Source organism: Dioscorea cayenensis, chromosome 11 (genome assembly GCF_009730915.1).
Source record: "Dioscorea cayenensis subsp. rotundata cultivar TDr96_F1 chromosome 11, TDr96_F1_v2_PseudoChromosome.rev07_lg8_w22 25.fasta, whole genome shotgun sequence".
Lineage (NCBI taxonomy): Eukaryota > Viridiplantae > Streptophyta > Magnoliopsida > Dioscoreales > Dioscoreaceae > Dioscorea > Dioscorea cayenensis.
Genome location: NC_052481.1, coordinates 21608424 through 21625461, shown reverse-complemented (window position 1 = coordinate 21625461; position 17038 = coordinate 21608424). Strand labels below are relative to the sequence as shown.

Sequence of the window (17038 nt, the reverse complement as noted above, 5' to 3'; positions counted from 1 at the left end):
GAGATGGGACAACAATGGCTTCTCAATGAATTCCTTCTACTCTTTCCTCAACGATGGTGGTATTTGTTGCGCCTTCAGCAAGACCTTCTGGAGGGGCCCCTGCCTGCTTAAAGTCAAAGCTTTCTTCTGGTTGGCCCTAAACAATGAAATCTTAACTCAGGAAAATTTGGCACGGCGGGGGTGCAACAGAATCTCCACTAGCACTTGCGTCCTCTGTGATGCAGAGCTGGAAAGTGTTGACCATCTCATGATTAAGTGTTCGTTCGCTTCATCGATCTGGGACCACTTCGCAACGCTTTTCTTTGTAGGGTCCCTACCACCCTATCCGAGGCTTGGATCTCTTGGCAATGCAAGGATCACCTAAGTCAAAACAGCAGGGCCTCCTTCTAATTCGGGCCCTAGGTCATTTGGGCTAAGCACAATAATCGCATCTTTTCTTCTGTAGCTGTAGATGTTTTTACCATTATCTGTAAGATTGATCATTTACTCATTGCTTGGATCAATGCAACCCCAGACTCGACCCTACTTCATCTTGAGGATTCTCTTCCCTACGATCAAAGGGTGAGTCTTGTTATTGTGGACTCTAGGATCCCTGATCCCCTATAACCGCTGCTTCATCCAAAGAGCATGTCGAGGCGTTTCCCCTTCGATGGCGCCTCCCTAGTTTGAGCCCCCGGCCTCCGGCCCCTTCTTGTAGCTCTACATGTTCTTTTTGTTGTTGTTTGGTTTTCTGCCCCGTGTTTCACCTCTGGTGACCCTGGTATAATGAATCCGTGGTTTATCCACTTTTTCATTCTAAACTCAGAGATGCACAATAAAAAAAAAAAAGAATGCATCATAAGCCATGGCAGAAAAATCTAATATCCAAAGTGGGCGAGATATACAATATATAGTGTTCATACAAGAATTTTTCGTAACTGTGCCTTTGGGACTCGATGAGTGAACCTCTTGCTCTAGTTACCATGAAACAATTTCGATGGTGATAAGCGAGCAAGAAAAAAATAGATAAAACAAGCAAAGTTCTAAAAATGAAATATTGGGATTGGTTTTTATTTTTTTCATAGCAAAACACATGCATTTCGAGTTCTTCAATGGTACAATAATATAGATCAAACTCTATACAATATTTTTTTATCTCATAGTCAGTAAAAAAACTCAATCATGCGCCTTTATAATGTCACGTGGTCAGCTTTAGATTCATCACCAAATTATCCATTGATCCGCTTTCATCATCAGCATCGATTTCACTAGAATATTTTGTGGTGGTAACTCGCAGAAACTTCTTATGCATACAATCAGCTAAACGAAAATATGAATTTCTCCAAGAGACATTGAACCATAGAGCAATACATACCGCCCACACACCAAGCACATAGCCCACAACATTGCCATAGCATAACCATAACATTTCAGACTCATCAAGATCATCTTCTTCATCACTGAAACCATGTGTAGTATTATCGTCGCATTTTATAGTCAAAGGAGGGCCACACAAGTCCAACTTGCCGATGTATATGGATGTGTCATCAAGAGTCTGAAGTTGATCGCTTGATGGAATTCTACAAGACAAGTTGTTGTATGAAAGGTTCAAGTCACTCAATGAAGTTAGAAAAGATATGCTAGGAGAAATCCTGCCTCCAAGTTCATTCCTTGATAAATCAAGCGATTCCCAGTGATTTCGGGCCCCCGACGAGTCGGAATTGACCGATCAAATGATTGCCAGACAAGTTCAGATTTTACAACCCATCAAGATTACCAAATTGCTCTGGAATCTCTCCTGAAAACAGATTGCTTGAAAGGTCAATACTTGTGGTAAATAGAAGTATTTTACCGTATTGAAGAGGAAGGTTGTGGCCAGTGAAGGTGGCAGTTTGGAAGAATCAAAACTGAAAGACTAGGCAGCATGTTAACAGCATGAAACAAATTATCAGAAGAAATCTTAGCAAGATTAACTCCACTCATGTCAAGATATTGCAAAGATGAAAGAGAAGAAAGCCATTGAAGGTTATCATCAACATGTAAATCATGCATGGAATAGAATGAATTGAGATCAAGATAATCAAGCTTGTGAGATTACCAAGCTGAGGAGGAGCCCTCCCAATGAAACCAGCATTAGAGAGATTCAGATAACTCAAACCAGTAAGTGAACCAAAGAAGCTGGGAATCTCTGTTCCCTTGAAAATTGAAATTATTAGAACTCAAGTCCAAGCGATTCAAATGCTTCAAAGAAAGCAAAGAAGGATTGATTTCACCACTGAGTCTTCCACCATTGCTAAGGCCATGATAAAGATGGTGATACTGAAGATCCAAGCTGACAACATGCCAAGTTTCATTGTCACAATGAACTCCTCTCCATGTACAACAGTCTTCACCTTCCCATGAAGATAGAAGGTGGTGAGGATCTTGAAGCCCTGTTTTGAACTTGACAAGTGCCAATCTTTCACTCTGCATGCAGCTCTTGCTCTGTTCTCTATTGCATAAAAATCCAATAGGAAGTATGAGAAGAAAGTGAAGATGAAGAGTGGTGGTTTGCATGTGCTTCGTGATTTTCATCTCAAACCGAAGAGTGTGATTAGCAGATAAGAGAATCACAATTTAAACCCGATAGTATATATTTATATATATATACATTAGGATGTATTTGCACATGGCTAGTAATATATCTGAAAGCTGACGAGGGGGATCTACCTCGAGGGGGCTCGAGGGACCAGAAGCTCACCCGAACGTCTCTCTCGATCCCGCTTCCACCGGAGGCTGCGGGTCTGCGAGAGGAACTGGTGAAAGTTGCGGTGATGTCTCTGGTCGAGGGTTATGTTAATGAATCCAACCTGTTGGATGTCATTCCCTCAGTTCTAAACATGTCTCTGGCCGGCCCTATTACTTCGGTAAATGAATGCACGTTTCTTCTTCCTTTGGCGAGCAGGGAAGAGGTGAAAGAGCTCTGCAAAATGGGTAAGTTCAAGGTGAGGACGAAAGATGGTCCTTGTGTGTTGATACTCGCGCCTTGGTCTGCTGAATTAGGTGTTGTTGGCCGGGCCTCGGGGGAAGGACAGTGGGTTCTCATCTGGAACTTGCCATTGCATGCCTAGAGTTAGAGTATCATTGCTGAGGTACTCCGGCCGGTCTGTGCGTTAGTCGCTCTGTCGCAAGCTGCGCTCCCTCCCAAACAATTTCTATCGGTGTTGGTACGGCGTCGGATTGGTATTTCTCTTTCCTTGGAGCTGGATTTCAGTATGGGAATACGTCATTACTGTGTGCTGTTCACTGGTGAACGGGAGGCATCCCCGGTGTATCGCAAGGAGCTGGGACGTTATACATTGGTGGCTAATGACACAGTTCCGGCGGTGAGGTCCTTTCTCTCGATGATCGGAAGGGGAAGGAGACCGAGCGAAGGTCGTCCTCGGGTGTCTCGGTGAGCTCTATCAGTACGATGGTGGTGGAGCCTGGCTCCCACCCGGGGGTGAGGCGAGCAGAGAGGGCTCCGGGGGTGGGTTCGTCTAATCATGCTTTGGGGGAGCCGTCGGCGGTGGTTGAGCCTCGCTCCCACTATGGCGCCGATGAGTGTCCTGCCCGCAACGATGAGGGTGATTACGCAGGCTCCTTCTCTGTTGGAGTCTAATTTCAGGGATAGTTCGGTGGTTCCCAGGATATCGCCTCGGATGGTTTTTAGCCGGCACCTGGCCGGAGTTCAGGTCTTGGCCCCTGGGCCTGTTCCATTTGTGGATAGGGATACTGGCGGTGTGGCTACTAAATCGTCTGAAGACTTGTCTCCTGATATGGACATAGACTCTGATGACTCAGTGTCAGAATTTGAAAGAAACATCAGAAAACTTTTACTCGGATCTTCGAGAGAGGCGGAGTCTTCATGAAATAGTCGACTCATCGATCGTGAAAAGTGAGCGTGCGAAGAAGCCTTCCTCCAGGTTCACTGAGGAGGCAGGGTATTTGGCTGAGCCACCTAAATCAGCAAAGAAGAAAGGGACAAGCGGCGTGAGTGATACTGGTAAGGTGTCCAAACCCTTACTTATTGCTGATTGGTCTTATATTCAAATTGCAAAGTATTGTGATGCATGTGGTATTTCTTTTACTGATTCTGTGAATGATTGCATTAAACATATTCGTATGTTAGAATCGTCCCGACTTGCATGCTCTAAGGGGACAGAGTCGACCTCCTTGGAGGCTCGAGAGAATTAGTTGTTTGTCCATGAACCTTCTCAATTAGAATGTTAGGGGGCTAGGTAGGCCATCAAAGCGTTTTTTAGTTAAGGACTTTCTTCTTCTTCACCATGCCGAAGTCTGTTGTTTACAAGAAACAAAATTGGAGGAGATTAATCAATCTACCTGGGATGAAATTGGAGGTGGGCACCTTGATCAATTCTCTTTTGTGTCGGCTCGAGGTTCTGCGGGGCGTATTGCTATGGGTTGGAATAGCGTGTTGCTGAGCGGGAGGCTGGTCTTGCTGGGAGAATTTAGCTTAACGATGAACTTTGTTTCCAAAAGGGGTCTCCCTAATTGGCAATGTACAGTAGTTTATGGGCCAAATGACAGACACCGAAAACAAGCTTTTTGGGATGAACTGCGGTCTATCGGTAGATCCACCTCGGGGCCTTGGGTGATTTGCGGGGATTTTAATGCTATCTTCGCAGTGGGGGATAAGTCTGCGGGAAATTCCAACTTGGAAGATATTCGTTGTGCTAATGATTTAATGCATGATTTGGGGTTACAGGAGCCTCCTTCGATGGGGTGTAAGTTCACTTAGACGAACGGACAGTCGGAACTTATCTGGGTCTTGGATCGCTTTTTGGTAAATAATGAATGGGTGTCTTGCTTCCCTAAAGTGGTTCAAATCTGTCTACCTAAGCTGGGGTCTGATCATGTTCCGATACGTCTTGAAGTGGTTACCCATTTTTTCAGACCAAGACCTTTCCGTTTTGAGTTGGTTTGAACTACCAGTAAGGGTTTCCAAGATCTGGTGCAACTATGGTGGTCTGAAATTTCCCCGATGGGATGTGGAGCTTTTGTTTTCTCCAAAAAGGTTGTTGGTGTTCAGGCGAAAAATGAGACATTGGGCTAAGTATGAATTCGGATCCATAAAGCTTTAAAAACTTGCCTTGTTGCACGAGATCGATAGTTTGGATAAGGTGAAGGAGTCTAGGAGACTTTCGGAGGTGGAACTTCTTAGAGAGAACGATATTCGTGAGAACTTGAATATTATCCGCAAGCAAGAAGAGATCTACTGGAATCAAAGATCTAGATTGCATTGGTTAAAAGAAGGGGATGAAAACACCAAGTTTTTCCATGCAGTGGCCAATGGTCGCAAGAATCGGAATTTTATTCCTAGGTTACGATTGGATGGTAACCTTTTTTAGACTCCCCGGGATATTGGTAAAGTTTTCGCTGAGCATTTTAAGCTTCAGTTTGGGCAACGTCGCCCTGATAAACTGCGGATTGATCTGTAGAAGTTATTTGCTCATAAGGCGACATGTGACCTGACTATGCTGGAGGAGCCATTCACGACAGAGGAAATTAAAAAGGCTATCTTCGAACTTGGGGGGGATAAAGCCCCGGGTCCGGATGGATTCCCCTTGCAGTTTTTCAAACACTGTTGGGAAACGATGAGAACTGATCTGGTTCTTCGTTGTGATGACTTCTACTTCCACAGAGCTAACCTTGAGAAAATCAATTGGGCAAGCATTGCTCTAGTGCCTAAGGTGGATTCGCCTGAATCACCTGGTGACTATTGCCCGATCAGTTTAATTAACTCATCCTTGAAAATCATTTCTAAATTGCTAGCCACTCGACTGAGTAAGGTGATTAACTCTTTGGTGGGATCGGAACAATCGACTTTCCTGAAAGGGCGTTGCATCCTCGATAACATTGCTACGGCGGAGGAACTTTTGTTTAGCATCCATCAACGTAGGGTTGTTGGTCATATTTTAAAAGTGGATTTTTCCAAGGCCTTTGATCTGGTGGATTGGGACTTTCTTTTCGATCTGTTGAAAGCTAGGGGCTTTGGGGAGCATTGGGTGGGTTGGATCAAAAGTATTCTTTTCTCTTCTAAGGCTAACATCCTTATCAATGGGTCTCCTAATGGTTATGTTCGCTATCAAAAAGGTTTAAGGCAAGGTGATCCGTTGTCCCCCCTTCTGTTTGTGTTAGTGGTTGATGCCCTTGGTTCGATCTTCGCCCATGCGCTTAGGTCCAAAGTATTGGTTGGGGTATCCTTAGGGGAGTTTGGCAATCAGTGTAATCTGCACTACGCTGATGATTTGTTGGTTCTGACCATGGGTGGTCTTGAAGACTTAAGAGTGATCAAGCTCCTGTTGCTAGTGTTTGAAGGGATGACGGGCCTAGAAACAAACTTTTCTAAAACTTGTCTTTACTCTATATCCCGTAACTTGCTTCCAGACTTGGCTGCGGCGGATACCTTGAACTGCTCGAGGGGGATGCTCCCGGTGACGTATCTGGGCATCCCAATTTCGGGTAGAAGGCCAAGAAGGCGGGATTGGGAGGGGCTCATCCTTAAAGTACGTGGCCGGCTTTCTTCATGGAAAGTGCAACATCTTTCGCTTGGGAGCCGTCTCACTTTGGTTAATTCCGTACTTTCGGCGATCCCCACGTATTGGATGTCTCTTTTCAGGTTACCTTGTTGGGTTGTCAAGAGGATTGACCGAATTAGGCGTGATTTTCTATGGTCGGGTCCTGACATCAATCATCCCAAGTGTAGACTGGTGGCTTGGAAAAATCTGTGTCATTCTCGTGATCAAGGAGGCTGGGGTATCCTGGACCTTCGTGGGTTTAACCGGGCCTTGTTAGGGAAATGGTGGTGGAAATTCATATCTGACACTGATTGGTGTGGTGCGAATGTAGTCCAATTTAATTATGGAATTTCTAGATGGAACATGTTCCCTAGGCTTTCTGGGAGGGTTTCCTTCTTCTGGAAGGGGGTGATCAGTTGTCTCCCAGCCCTCAGAAGATGTATTTTACAAGGGGTTAGTACGGGTTTGGAGACATTGTTTTGGAAAGATTGTTGGGTGAATGGTTGTGCCCATATGTACCTTTGGCCTGAGGAATTCAGATGTTCTCCGGCCCCCAATGGCATGATTAGAGAATTGAGATCTCTTTTAGATCAGGTGCCCTTCTCTGATAATGCTGATATTCGGTCCATTGGATTGCGTCTGCAGGGGCCATTGGAAAGTTTGGGGGACAGGAAATGGTGGAGTCTGACATGAAATGGTAATTTCTCCGTTAAATCCTTTTATAATTTCCTAAACGATGGTGGTCTGCGGTGCCCAATTGCGAGATTTTTCTGGTGTAAGGGGTGTCCTAAAAAAATTTCTATCTTCAATTGGCTTGCTTGGCATAATAAGGTTCTCTCGCTTGAGAACTTGGCCAATAGAAGATGTAATCTACTCCCTTCTGCTACCTGTGTGTTGTGCCATGCGGGGATAGAAACGGTGGATCATCTGTTTCTACAATGCTCTTTTGCTAAACAGGTGTGGAATTATTTCGTGAGGGTACTTTGTCTCCCGGATCCTCCTATTTTCTTGTCCTTGGCTTGGGGATCCTGGAGAACTACTGTGAGACCGGCTTGCAGGGATGTGGGTGATCTTGTAGTAAAAGCTATTGTGTGGAATATCTACTTGGCTAGGAATGATTGCATATTTAATGCCAATTGCTTGTCTATGCATGCTATTATCATTAAAATTGACCAGATGCTGTTATCTTGGTTCTCTACAGTTACTGAGGGTCCAAGAGAGAAGATGGAGGATTCCATTGTTGCCATCCGCCGGAGTCTGGATTTTCTAGGCCCGAGGGTGGAGGAGTCAGGAAGCGTTGTTCCTTCTGAGGAGATTCAGACTCAGATCACGGGCTGATTGTTGTAGTTTCTGTTTTTGCCGCTTAGTGGTGGCTTGTGTCGTGGTGTCTTTTTGGGTTGTCTTCTCTCTGTGTTGTGCCACTTCTTGTGGCTTTTCTGTTGTTTCCTGTTTTGTTCCCCTTTGTCGGTATGTGTGCCGATAGTGGGAGACCTGTAGTTCTGTTTCCTATTTCTGTTTCGTTTAATTGAAGTGGTTTATCCACCTTTTCAAAATATATATATATATATATCTGAAAGCTCAAAGATCTCGGAACAATTAGGTTCTCTGTTGCAACAATATATATATATATATATATATATATAAATCACTCCATGATATTGTTTCCTTTTGTATAAAACTAAATTGTTCATGGAACGAGTGATTTGGCCTCTGACTTGATTGATTCTCAAAGCTGAAAGTTTGTATTAATTTTTCTTTCAGTGTTTTCTGTTCATTGATGTGTTTATTATCTTTAGAGTCCTAGATTCATGATCTATGATTCACATAATTCAATCTAGAGGTCAATGTTCACGGCCCCCAATACTTCATTGTTTGTCTGTAAACTGGTCTGTTTCACTGTTTGGTCGTCAATAAGTTTATGAACAAATATATCTTATTTCAAATAATGCACACTGGAGTTGAGAATGTCGATCTATAGATTATTGGCCATTAGAAGGTGAAGTCATTCTGAAGGGGACTCTTTAAGATGGCGAATGGAAGTTGCCAACTTAGAGAATTAAATTTTGGAGAAAAAAAAATTTTAATACAAATGTGACAAGCACAGTTGGCAAGAAGATGCACATAACTGAAAATTGATCATCCGGTCATGCGTCTTCATCCAGCAACACGAGTTGGGCTATAAACCTACTCTCACACTAGAGACCATTATGGTACCTTTTGCATGGGGGACTTTCACCATCTGTTCATAAAGAATCCTGGGTGGGATTTGAACATGCAACACCCCTAGAACAATGTCTTAAAATTTTCAATTAAACTATAGATTATCTAATTTAATTTTAAAAAAAAAATGTTTAAAACAATTCAAAAAGAAACCAACATTGGGCTAACCCAATGGATAGAGTATTCGCTCTCATGCAAGAGATCTAATTTTCAAATTCCACTTAACTCATGATGAGTAAGAGTTCACTATGTACACGTGACGGGGTCCCTTCTAAACCATGTCATAAGGTCCCAATGTGGGAGCAAGTTGTTGCCGCATTTGTCAAATATATATATATATATATATATATATATATATATATATATATATTCAAAAGTAAATTTTGATATACTTTCATAGTCATTGATGAAGCAATTGATGCATTCAACAAATCAGTTAATCTGATGTCACTGTAAATGGTATGAATGGGCATCTATAACCATTTGAATCAACATATGTATATATATAAGAAAAAGGATTATGCGGAAGTTCGCGGTTAGCAACAATATGAGGGATGGTTGATTTGGGTGTATTGTTTGTTATTATATATTGTATTGTAGATGCCAATAGGAATAGGGTTGAACGGTTGTGATTTTTTGAGTTACTGTGCTAAAAAACTATGCAGCCTCTATATATATATATATATATAAAAGGTTATGTCATTTATCCTTGTTGTAAATAGTAAGGTCTCTAGTCTTGTCCACATTGTAATGTTGTGGGTCAGGGGTTGCGTGCCTTTTATCCTTGTTATTTTGTTGGTTTTTGTTGTTTTTTTATTTTTGTGTTGTACTTTGTTAGTCTCCACTGCTAGTGGACTATTTCTGTTGTCTCTTTTTAGTTTTTAATGCATGTAGTTTATCTATTTTTAAAAAAAATAATAATAAATTAAAAGGTTAGGTCTACTCCCAAGAGATTCTGATCCCCAAGCTATGCAACTAAAAAAAAAATTTAGTGGAAGATATTAATACCTAGAAATTTACTTTAAAGAACTTTGGTTTTTTTTTTTAAAAAAAAAAAAAGTGGATAAACCACATTCATTGCAGACAAAAGGAACAACAAAACAGTCCACCAGTGGTGGAAACTGAGAAAATACAAGGCCAAAAGCAAAATAAGAGAAATACAGATAAAGACAATAAAAGTCGACGGGGAACACAGAGATGAGACCCAAGGCCCAAAGGGCCTGGAGCGCTATGAGGGCCTCACATCCTACTCAACTGGTCTATCATCGCCTGAACCTGAGGGGTGTCCAAGGAACTCCAGACTACGCTTGGCAGTCACGATTAAGCCTTCAAGCCTACTTTCTTTGACTATGGAGCTGCATCAATCCACGAAATCATCATGCACAAGGCTTTGACAGTGATAATTTGAAAAGTAGAATATCTGTTATTAAAGATGCGTGCATTTCTTTCCAACCAAATATTCCAAGTGATGATTCTAATGATAATGTCTCCAATAGCTCTTATACGAGAGGGAAGCTGGGGTTTCCACCTGTTCCAAAGATCGACCAAAGAAGATGGTGGAATAGGAAGGGAGAAAGTGTGTGTGAAGAAGATCCAAATCCTTTCAGCTAATGGGCAATGGATAAGCAGATGGTTTGTTGTCTCAATATCTTTGTGGCAGAGAACACAAGTTGTTGTCGGGAGCCTATTACATCTTCTTACTGTCAAATTATCTAGGGTCAGGATGCTGTTTTCCCACGCCAACCAGTTGGAAAGATTAACTATTTTTTGGACAGATGCTTTTCCAGATTGCGTTGGTTGTCACACAAAGTACCCCACTCCGGCAAGCAAGATTAACTTTGGCTTTTTGACTAGCAAAAAAAAAAAGCCGCACGTTAAAAATTTTACATACTAGACCAGAACTTTCGATCTTTGTTTATCTTTGGTAGTAATAATATCTCTGGGTTTGCAACGATAACTTGGTATATCCACTATACGACCATTAACTAAAATATGTCTATGGTTAACTAATTGCCTGGCTGCAGGAATGGTCGAAGCCATACCCAATCGAAAAAGTATGTTATCCAAACGCATCTCAAGTAGTTGTAATAAAACCTGATCTGTTGACCCTTTGGCTTTTCCAGCAATATGTACATATCTAAGTAATTGTTGTTCTGTCAGACCATAATGAAAACGCAATTTCTGTTTTTCTTCTAGACGAATACGATATTGGGATTTTTTCCCAAAACGCGATTGGTTTTTAAAATCACTTCCGGATCTAGGCCTTTTACTAGTTAGTCCCGGTAAAGCAGACCAAAAAAAAGCCGTGGATAAGCCCAAACAAGCTTGCGGCACTCCTTGGTGAGTGCTGCGTCATTCGCCGCCTGGCACAGTGGCAGTGTTGGCCGGAGAGAGCTCACCGGGGTTCCTGGTGGCCCGGGTGTGGAAAACAGCAGCCTGAGGAACTGGGGCCAAAACCATCAACGCCTGGTGAGAGAGGCCTGGACCTCAACCACCAATTCCTGGGTCGCCGGAGCGGGGGACCGGAGCCTGGACTCCCACCGGCTCTGCATGGGAGGTCTAGGAAGGAGGTTGGAATCCCTAGTTATCAGCAACAATGTATGTATTAATTTTTCTTTCACTGTTTTCTGTTCATTGATGTGTTTATTGACTAATGATAATGCTTTTGGACCTAGATTCATGTTTTTTAATTCACATGACTTGATCTAGAGGTCTTTGTCAGAATTCTACATTTAATTGTAGGCTTCATCACTGTCTCAATTGTTCTTGGTTTGCATGTTTCTCAGTTGTTGTAGTAAGCATAGTATTGATATTGTTATTACTAAATATTACTATTATAAGCTTTGAGGTAAACATATGAGCACTGTGAAAAATGGACTAGTGCAAATAATTCTTTATATTTACTGGATGGGTTATGACAGATATTTACTGTTACAAATAATCTGTTTTACTGCAATTGGTGTTTGATGTTCATAATAATGCACACAAGAATGGAGCATGTCCATAGATTATTGGAATTAAGACAATGAAGTCATTTTTGAAAGAGACAGTTAATGAGCGAGAAAAAAAAAAAAAGTTGCTGAATTAGAGTGTTAAATTTTGAATTAAAAAGTCTTTAGATTTTAATTAAAAATGTGGTTTATAACAAAAAGTCTTGAGAACAATTCAAAGATAAGACTTGATGAATATCCGTATATGATGTAATTGAGGCATTCAACAGATCAACCAAATGATGTCATTGAAAATTGCTTGAACGGACTTATATAAGCCATTTGAATTCAACAAATGCATATGTGAAATATTCAGTCTGTACAGAAACATTCAAAGAAAAAACAGTATTTCTGCTTATATAGCTTCCATGGTTTGGTTGTGTGAAACTCGACAAGAGATTGTGATCGCCAACTTGAGCCACTGAAAATCATCACTAGAAAATATTATTGCCCCGAAATTTACTATAAAGAGGTTCGACTTGCTGGCTAGCAAAAAAAGGCTGAGCAATAAATTTTTACATACTGACATAAGAACTGATAGGTGCACATGATTTCAGCTCCAACCCATATTGCAGATACAGATTAGACTATCACTGATCATGTTCTTCAATGCTGTCATCGTTTTTATTTCGACGTTTCATTCCAATCGTCACACCAAGTTTCTCAAGGAAGTGAAAATAGGCATTCCTCAAAGATTCACTGTAAAGCAAAGTGCCACATACTGCCCAAAATCCCACAATATAGCCAAGAACACTGCCAATGTACCACCACAGCTTTTCAGACTCACAATCCTCTTCGCCATCACCACAAGACATCATTGAGCCTTCTTCTGTTTGATTCTTGGCACTGTCGCATTCTACTTTCAAAGGTGGGCCACAGAGGTTGTCATTGCCGATATACATGGATTGTTCATTAATAGTTTGAAGCTGATAACCGGATGGAATTTTACCGGACAAGTTGTTATATGAAAGGTTCAGGTGGCTTAAAGAAGTCATGGCAGACATACTTGTAGGAATTGCACCTGAAAGCTCATTTCTTGACAAATCAAGAGATTCCAGAAACCGAAGATTCCCGATGTCAACTGGGATGTTGCCTGACAAATGATTGCCAGATAAATTCAAGCTCTGCAATCCAGAAAGTTTTCCAAGTCCTGCCGGAATGTGTCCAGAAATTTGGTTGTCTGATAAGTCCATGCTTGTGACAAACTGAAGATTCTTAGTGTACTCCATTTCCATCCCTTTTGTGATGACTTGCAAACTCTCTGTGTATCCCAAAGGAACATAATTCCCAATGCTGCTAAAAGCTGCTCCTAGAACACTATCCAATATGTTCTTTCGCTCCTTATGAATCTCCACCATTGCGCTGAAATTGCCAAAGCTCTCAGGTATAGTACCTGACAGGTTGTTATCTCCGAGGTCGAGAATTTGAAGAGCGGTTAGATAAGAAAGTTTTTCAGGAATGTGGCCTTCGAACATGTTTGCCCGGAGCCGAAGAATTCTCAGTGATGGCAATGCTTCTCCAATCCATGACGGTATGTTACCAGACAGTTTGTTGCCTCCAAGATCAATGATCAACAAGGACTTGCAAGCTCTTAAAGATGTCGGTATTCTCCCGGAGATGCTGTTGTCTCCCAGATGCAATGCCTGAAGCAAACTAAAAGAATCCAAATTGTCAGGGATTTCTCCAGATAAATTATTGTTTTCCAGATTGATCACCATGAGAGCCACTAAATCTGGAAAACATGCAGGAACTTGACCAAAGAGTCTGTTGCTAGACAAATCAATAACTTGCATCCCAGCAAAATTACAAATTGATGCGAGAATTGTCCCATTGATGAGATTATTGGAGAGATGCAGTTCACCTAAAAGTGGTAAATATTCACTGGTGATTGGGAGAAGAGTACCTGAAAACAAATTGTTAGAGAAGTCGATGTATTCAATATTGGAAGAAAAGGGAGGCAATGCACCATAGAATCTATTGGAACTCAGATTTATGACATTAATGATGATAAACTTCAAGGAAGATGGGACAATGCCAGTGATCAAGTTATCCGAGAGGTCCAAAATGACAATATGACCAGTAAGTGTCCAAAACCAGTCAGGCATAGTGTCGGAAATTCCAGTGCTTGACAAGTCCATGAGTGAGTAGTTTCTCTGTGTTCTCAGCCATGCAGGAAACTTAGGTCCTAACATGCAAGACCTAAAACTGAAAACTTCTAGCTTAAATGGAGGAATCCATTCAGAGCTCATATTCAATGTCAGAGAGTTTGAAGCCATGCTCAATTGTTTCAAGCTTGTGAGGTTGGCAAAATGAGCTTCAGAGACAACACCTTCAATCTGATTGAAAGACATGTCAAACACTTGCAGCTGAGATAGTTCCCTAATGCTTTCTGGAAGAGAACCGTTGAATTCATTGTGATTGAGATAAAGGTATGTGAGTGTTGAGAGCTTCCCCAGTGCAGCAGGAATTGAGCCATAGAGCAAGTTCTTGCTCAAATCAATCATAGTTATTCTTCTCAGTGTTCCTATCCAATCTGATAAATCACCTCTAAATTTATTACCTCTCAAGTTCAGCACCTGAATGCTCTCACTGACGCACCCAGAGAGGATTTCTGCTAGTGCGGTTGTCTCACCTTCAATCTTATTTGTAAAGAGGCCTAGAGTGTGCAAACTGCAAAGACTTCTCATGCTTCCAGGAATAATCCCAGAAAAAGAATTCCCTCCAAGCTCAAGTGCCTCAAGAGATACCAGTTGTTCAAAAGTATCAGGAATCACACCATGAAAACTATTGAAGCGAAGATAAACATTTTTAAGACTGCTGATATTGAAAATCCAAGAAGGAAAAGTGGCATTGATTTGATTGCCATCAAGAACAATAGTTGCAAGAGATGTGAAATTACTAACAGAAGGTAAAGAAGCAGGAGTTCTCTGGATTTTGGCAGTTAGGTAAGACAACAACAGAGAGTGAAGATAGCATAGTCAATGCATCAAACACATCAACAGCATTGGCGAGGTTCACTCTACTCATGTCAAGATACTGCAAACCAGAAAGAGAAGACATCCAATGGACACCACCTGCACGCAAAATCATAGAGAGAATCGAATGAATTCAGATCAAGATACCTCAAGTTTGTAAGGTTCCCAAGCTGAGAAGGAATCTCTCCGTGGAATCCGGCATTGGACAAGTTGAGATAACTCAGAGTAGTGATTGAACCAATGAAATCTGGGATCTGGGAACCTCCAAAATCATTGGAACTCAAGTCCAAGTAGCTCAAGTGCTTCAGCTCAACCAAAGAAGCATCAATTTTTCCACCCAATTGCCATTCATTGTTAGGACCAGAATGAATATGACCATAGCTAATGTCCAGTGAGATAATATTGCCTGTTTGGTTGTTGCATGCCAGACCTTTCCATGAACAACAGTCATCACCAGTCCAGGAAGATAGAAGCTTTCCAGGATCTTTGAGGCTGTTTTTGAACTTGAGGAGAGCTTGCTTCTCTGTTTCTATGCAGCTGCATGTGAGCTCAAGCCATAGATGGAGAACAAAGGTGAGAAAATGAAGCAGTTTGATCTTCTTCATACTGAGTGCCATGATTGCAAAGAGTAGAACATGTGAACTTTATTCTCGTTGCAATTTTCTTGAGTCTCAAGGCAAACAGGCTGACAAAAGTTCATGACTTTTGTTAAAAAAAATTTGACTAGGGAGCTTGCCGCCAACTTGAAGAAGAAAGTCAGCTTGGCTGAATAATAGTTATTGACTACTAACAAATTGGGGACTTTTGTGCAACTTTGATTATTCTTGACACGTTTGATTGCGTTTGAATGAATGTTTGACAAGTTGTTTGCAACAATATTATCTTGTTTAAGGGAGCAGTAAACACAAGTTTAGAATTATATTCACTGTGGCAATATATAAGGTTGGTGTTGTAGACACTATATTATCTGCATTGTTAGCTTTTCTGTCATGTATTGTCTTTCCTCTGTTTTCCTAATCTGCTCTGTCTAGTTTGTCTTCACTCACTGTGGACACTTGATCTGTTTGTTTTATTTTCATAATAAAGTTGTGGTTTGGTTTATCCCAAAAAAACAAAACAAAACAAAACAAAACAAAAAGTTAATATGTAATTCCTCATGAGGAATGTCGCTCCTGGAAGACCTCTGGGGTGGCACTCGTGGTTCCGGTGGTGGAGATACCTTGCGACAAGCTTCGGGGAAGTAGGACACGGGGAAGAGAGCTCTTCGCAGGCAGGATCTCTCCTATGTTCAGGTGGTGACCTCCTCCTCGTCTGGAGAAAGTACGGTGAAGATGACTCCGTCTTTGACCAGCGATACGGCGGCCGATAAAGGAAAGGATCCAGGAGAGAAAGAGTGGGTGCTGGTGCAGCATAGGAAGAGGAAGAGCATTAGCCCCCGTTTGGACGTTGGTAAGGCTCGGGCAAGCAACAAGCGACCTAGGTCGCTTGAGGTCAGTACGGGGAAGTGTGGCAGATGCTTCAGGACTTCACACACCACGGCGGAGTGCCGTCATCAGGTGGTTTGCCGGCGATGCGAGTGTGCAGGTCATGTGGAGGTTAATTGTCCCTTGGTGACTAGAGGGAGTCCTCGTCGCAAGAAGATCCGTGTGAGACCACGGCCAAGTTCGGAAGATGAGAAGGAGGTGAGGCTGAAGACTCTGAGCTCCAATTCCGACTCCACCGGTTGTTCCATCTGCACAGATAAAGCTGTCTATCCCGATTCCGCCGGAGGCTTCAGACATTCGCGACAATCTGGAGACTATGGGCGTTCTATCTCTACGAAGAGGGCAGATCAGTGAAGTGGTCCTGATTGAGGCCATCCCGTCTGTTTTGAACTTCTCGCTCTCGGGACCGATTACACCATTGAACGATGATGTTTATCTGATTCCGATGGCCTCTAAGGAGGAGGTGAAGAAAGCTTGCTCGCTGGGTACCTTTGAGCTCTCGTCGAAGCAGGGACTTTGCCCGATGTCTTTTGTTCCTTGGACGGCAGATCTGGGAGCGCTGGGGAAGGCATCCGGGGTTGGTCAATGGGTGCATTTGTGGAACGTGCCATTACATGGCTGGTGTGGGAGCGTAATCACTGAGATCTTGAAGCCGGTGGGAGATCTCGTTGTTGTGTCGAAGATGTCCCGGTCGAACAAGAGCTTCATCTCAGTTCTTGTTCATCGGAAAATGGAGGTGTCTTTACCGGTGGAGGTTGATCTGAGTTTCGGGATGAGACGCTACCAGGTCCTCATCACCGGAGATAAGAGTGAGCTTCCTTTGTATCGCA

The 17038-nt window shown here is 42.3% G+C and overlaps 2 protein-coding genes across 2 annotated transcripts; both read right to left on the bottom strand.

Moving 5' to 3' along the window:
• Positions 1-1177: 1177 nt before the first annotated feature.
• Positions 1178-2031, bottom strand: LOC120271773 (receptor-like protein EIX2). The gene is made up of 2 exons (XM_039278449.1): positions 1832-2031; positions 1178-1559 (listed from the first exon to the last, which is right to left on the bottom strand). The coding sequence occupies exons 1-2, from the start codon at positions 2029-2031 to the stop codon at positions 1178-1180; spliced, it is 582 nt and encodes a 193-aa protein (XP_039134383.1).
• Positions 2032-12339: 10308 nt separating this feature from the next.
• LOC120271772 (receptor-like protein EIX2) lies at positions 12340-15341 on the bottom strand. Its single transcript, XM_039278448.1, has 3 exons — positions 14872-15341; positions 14787-14823; positions 12340-14676 (listed from the first exon to the last, which is right to left on the bottom strand). Exons 1-3 carry the CDS (start codon positions 15339-15341, stop codon positions 12340-12342), a joined length of 2844 nt encoding a protein of 947 aa, XP_039134382.1.
• Positions 15342-17038: the final 1697 nt, after the last annotated feature.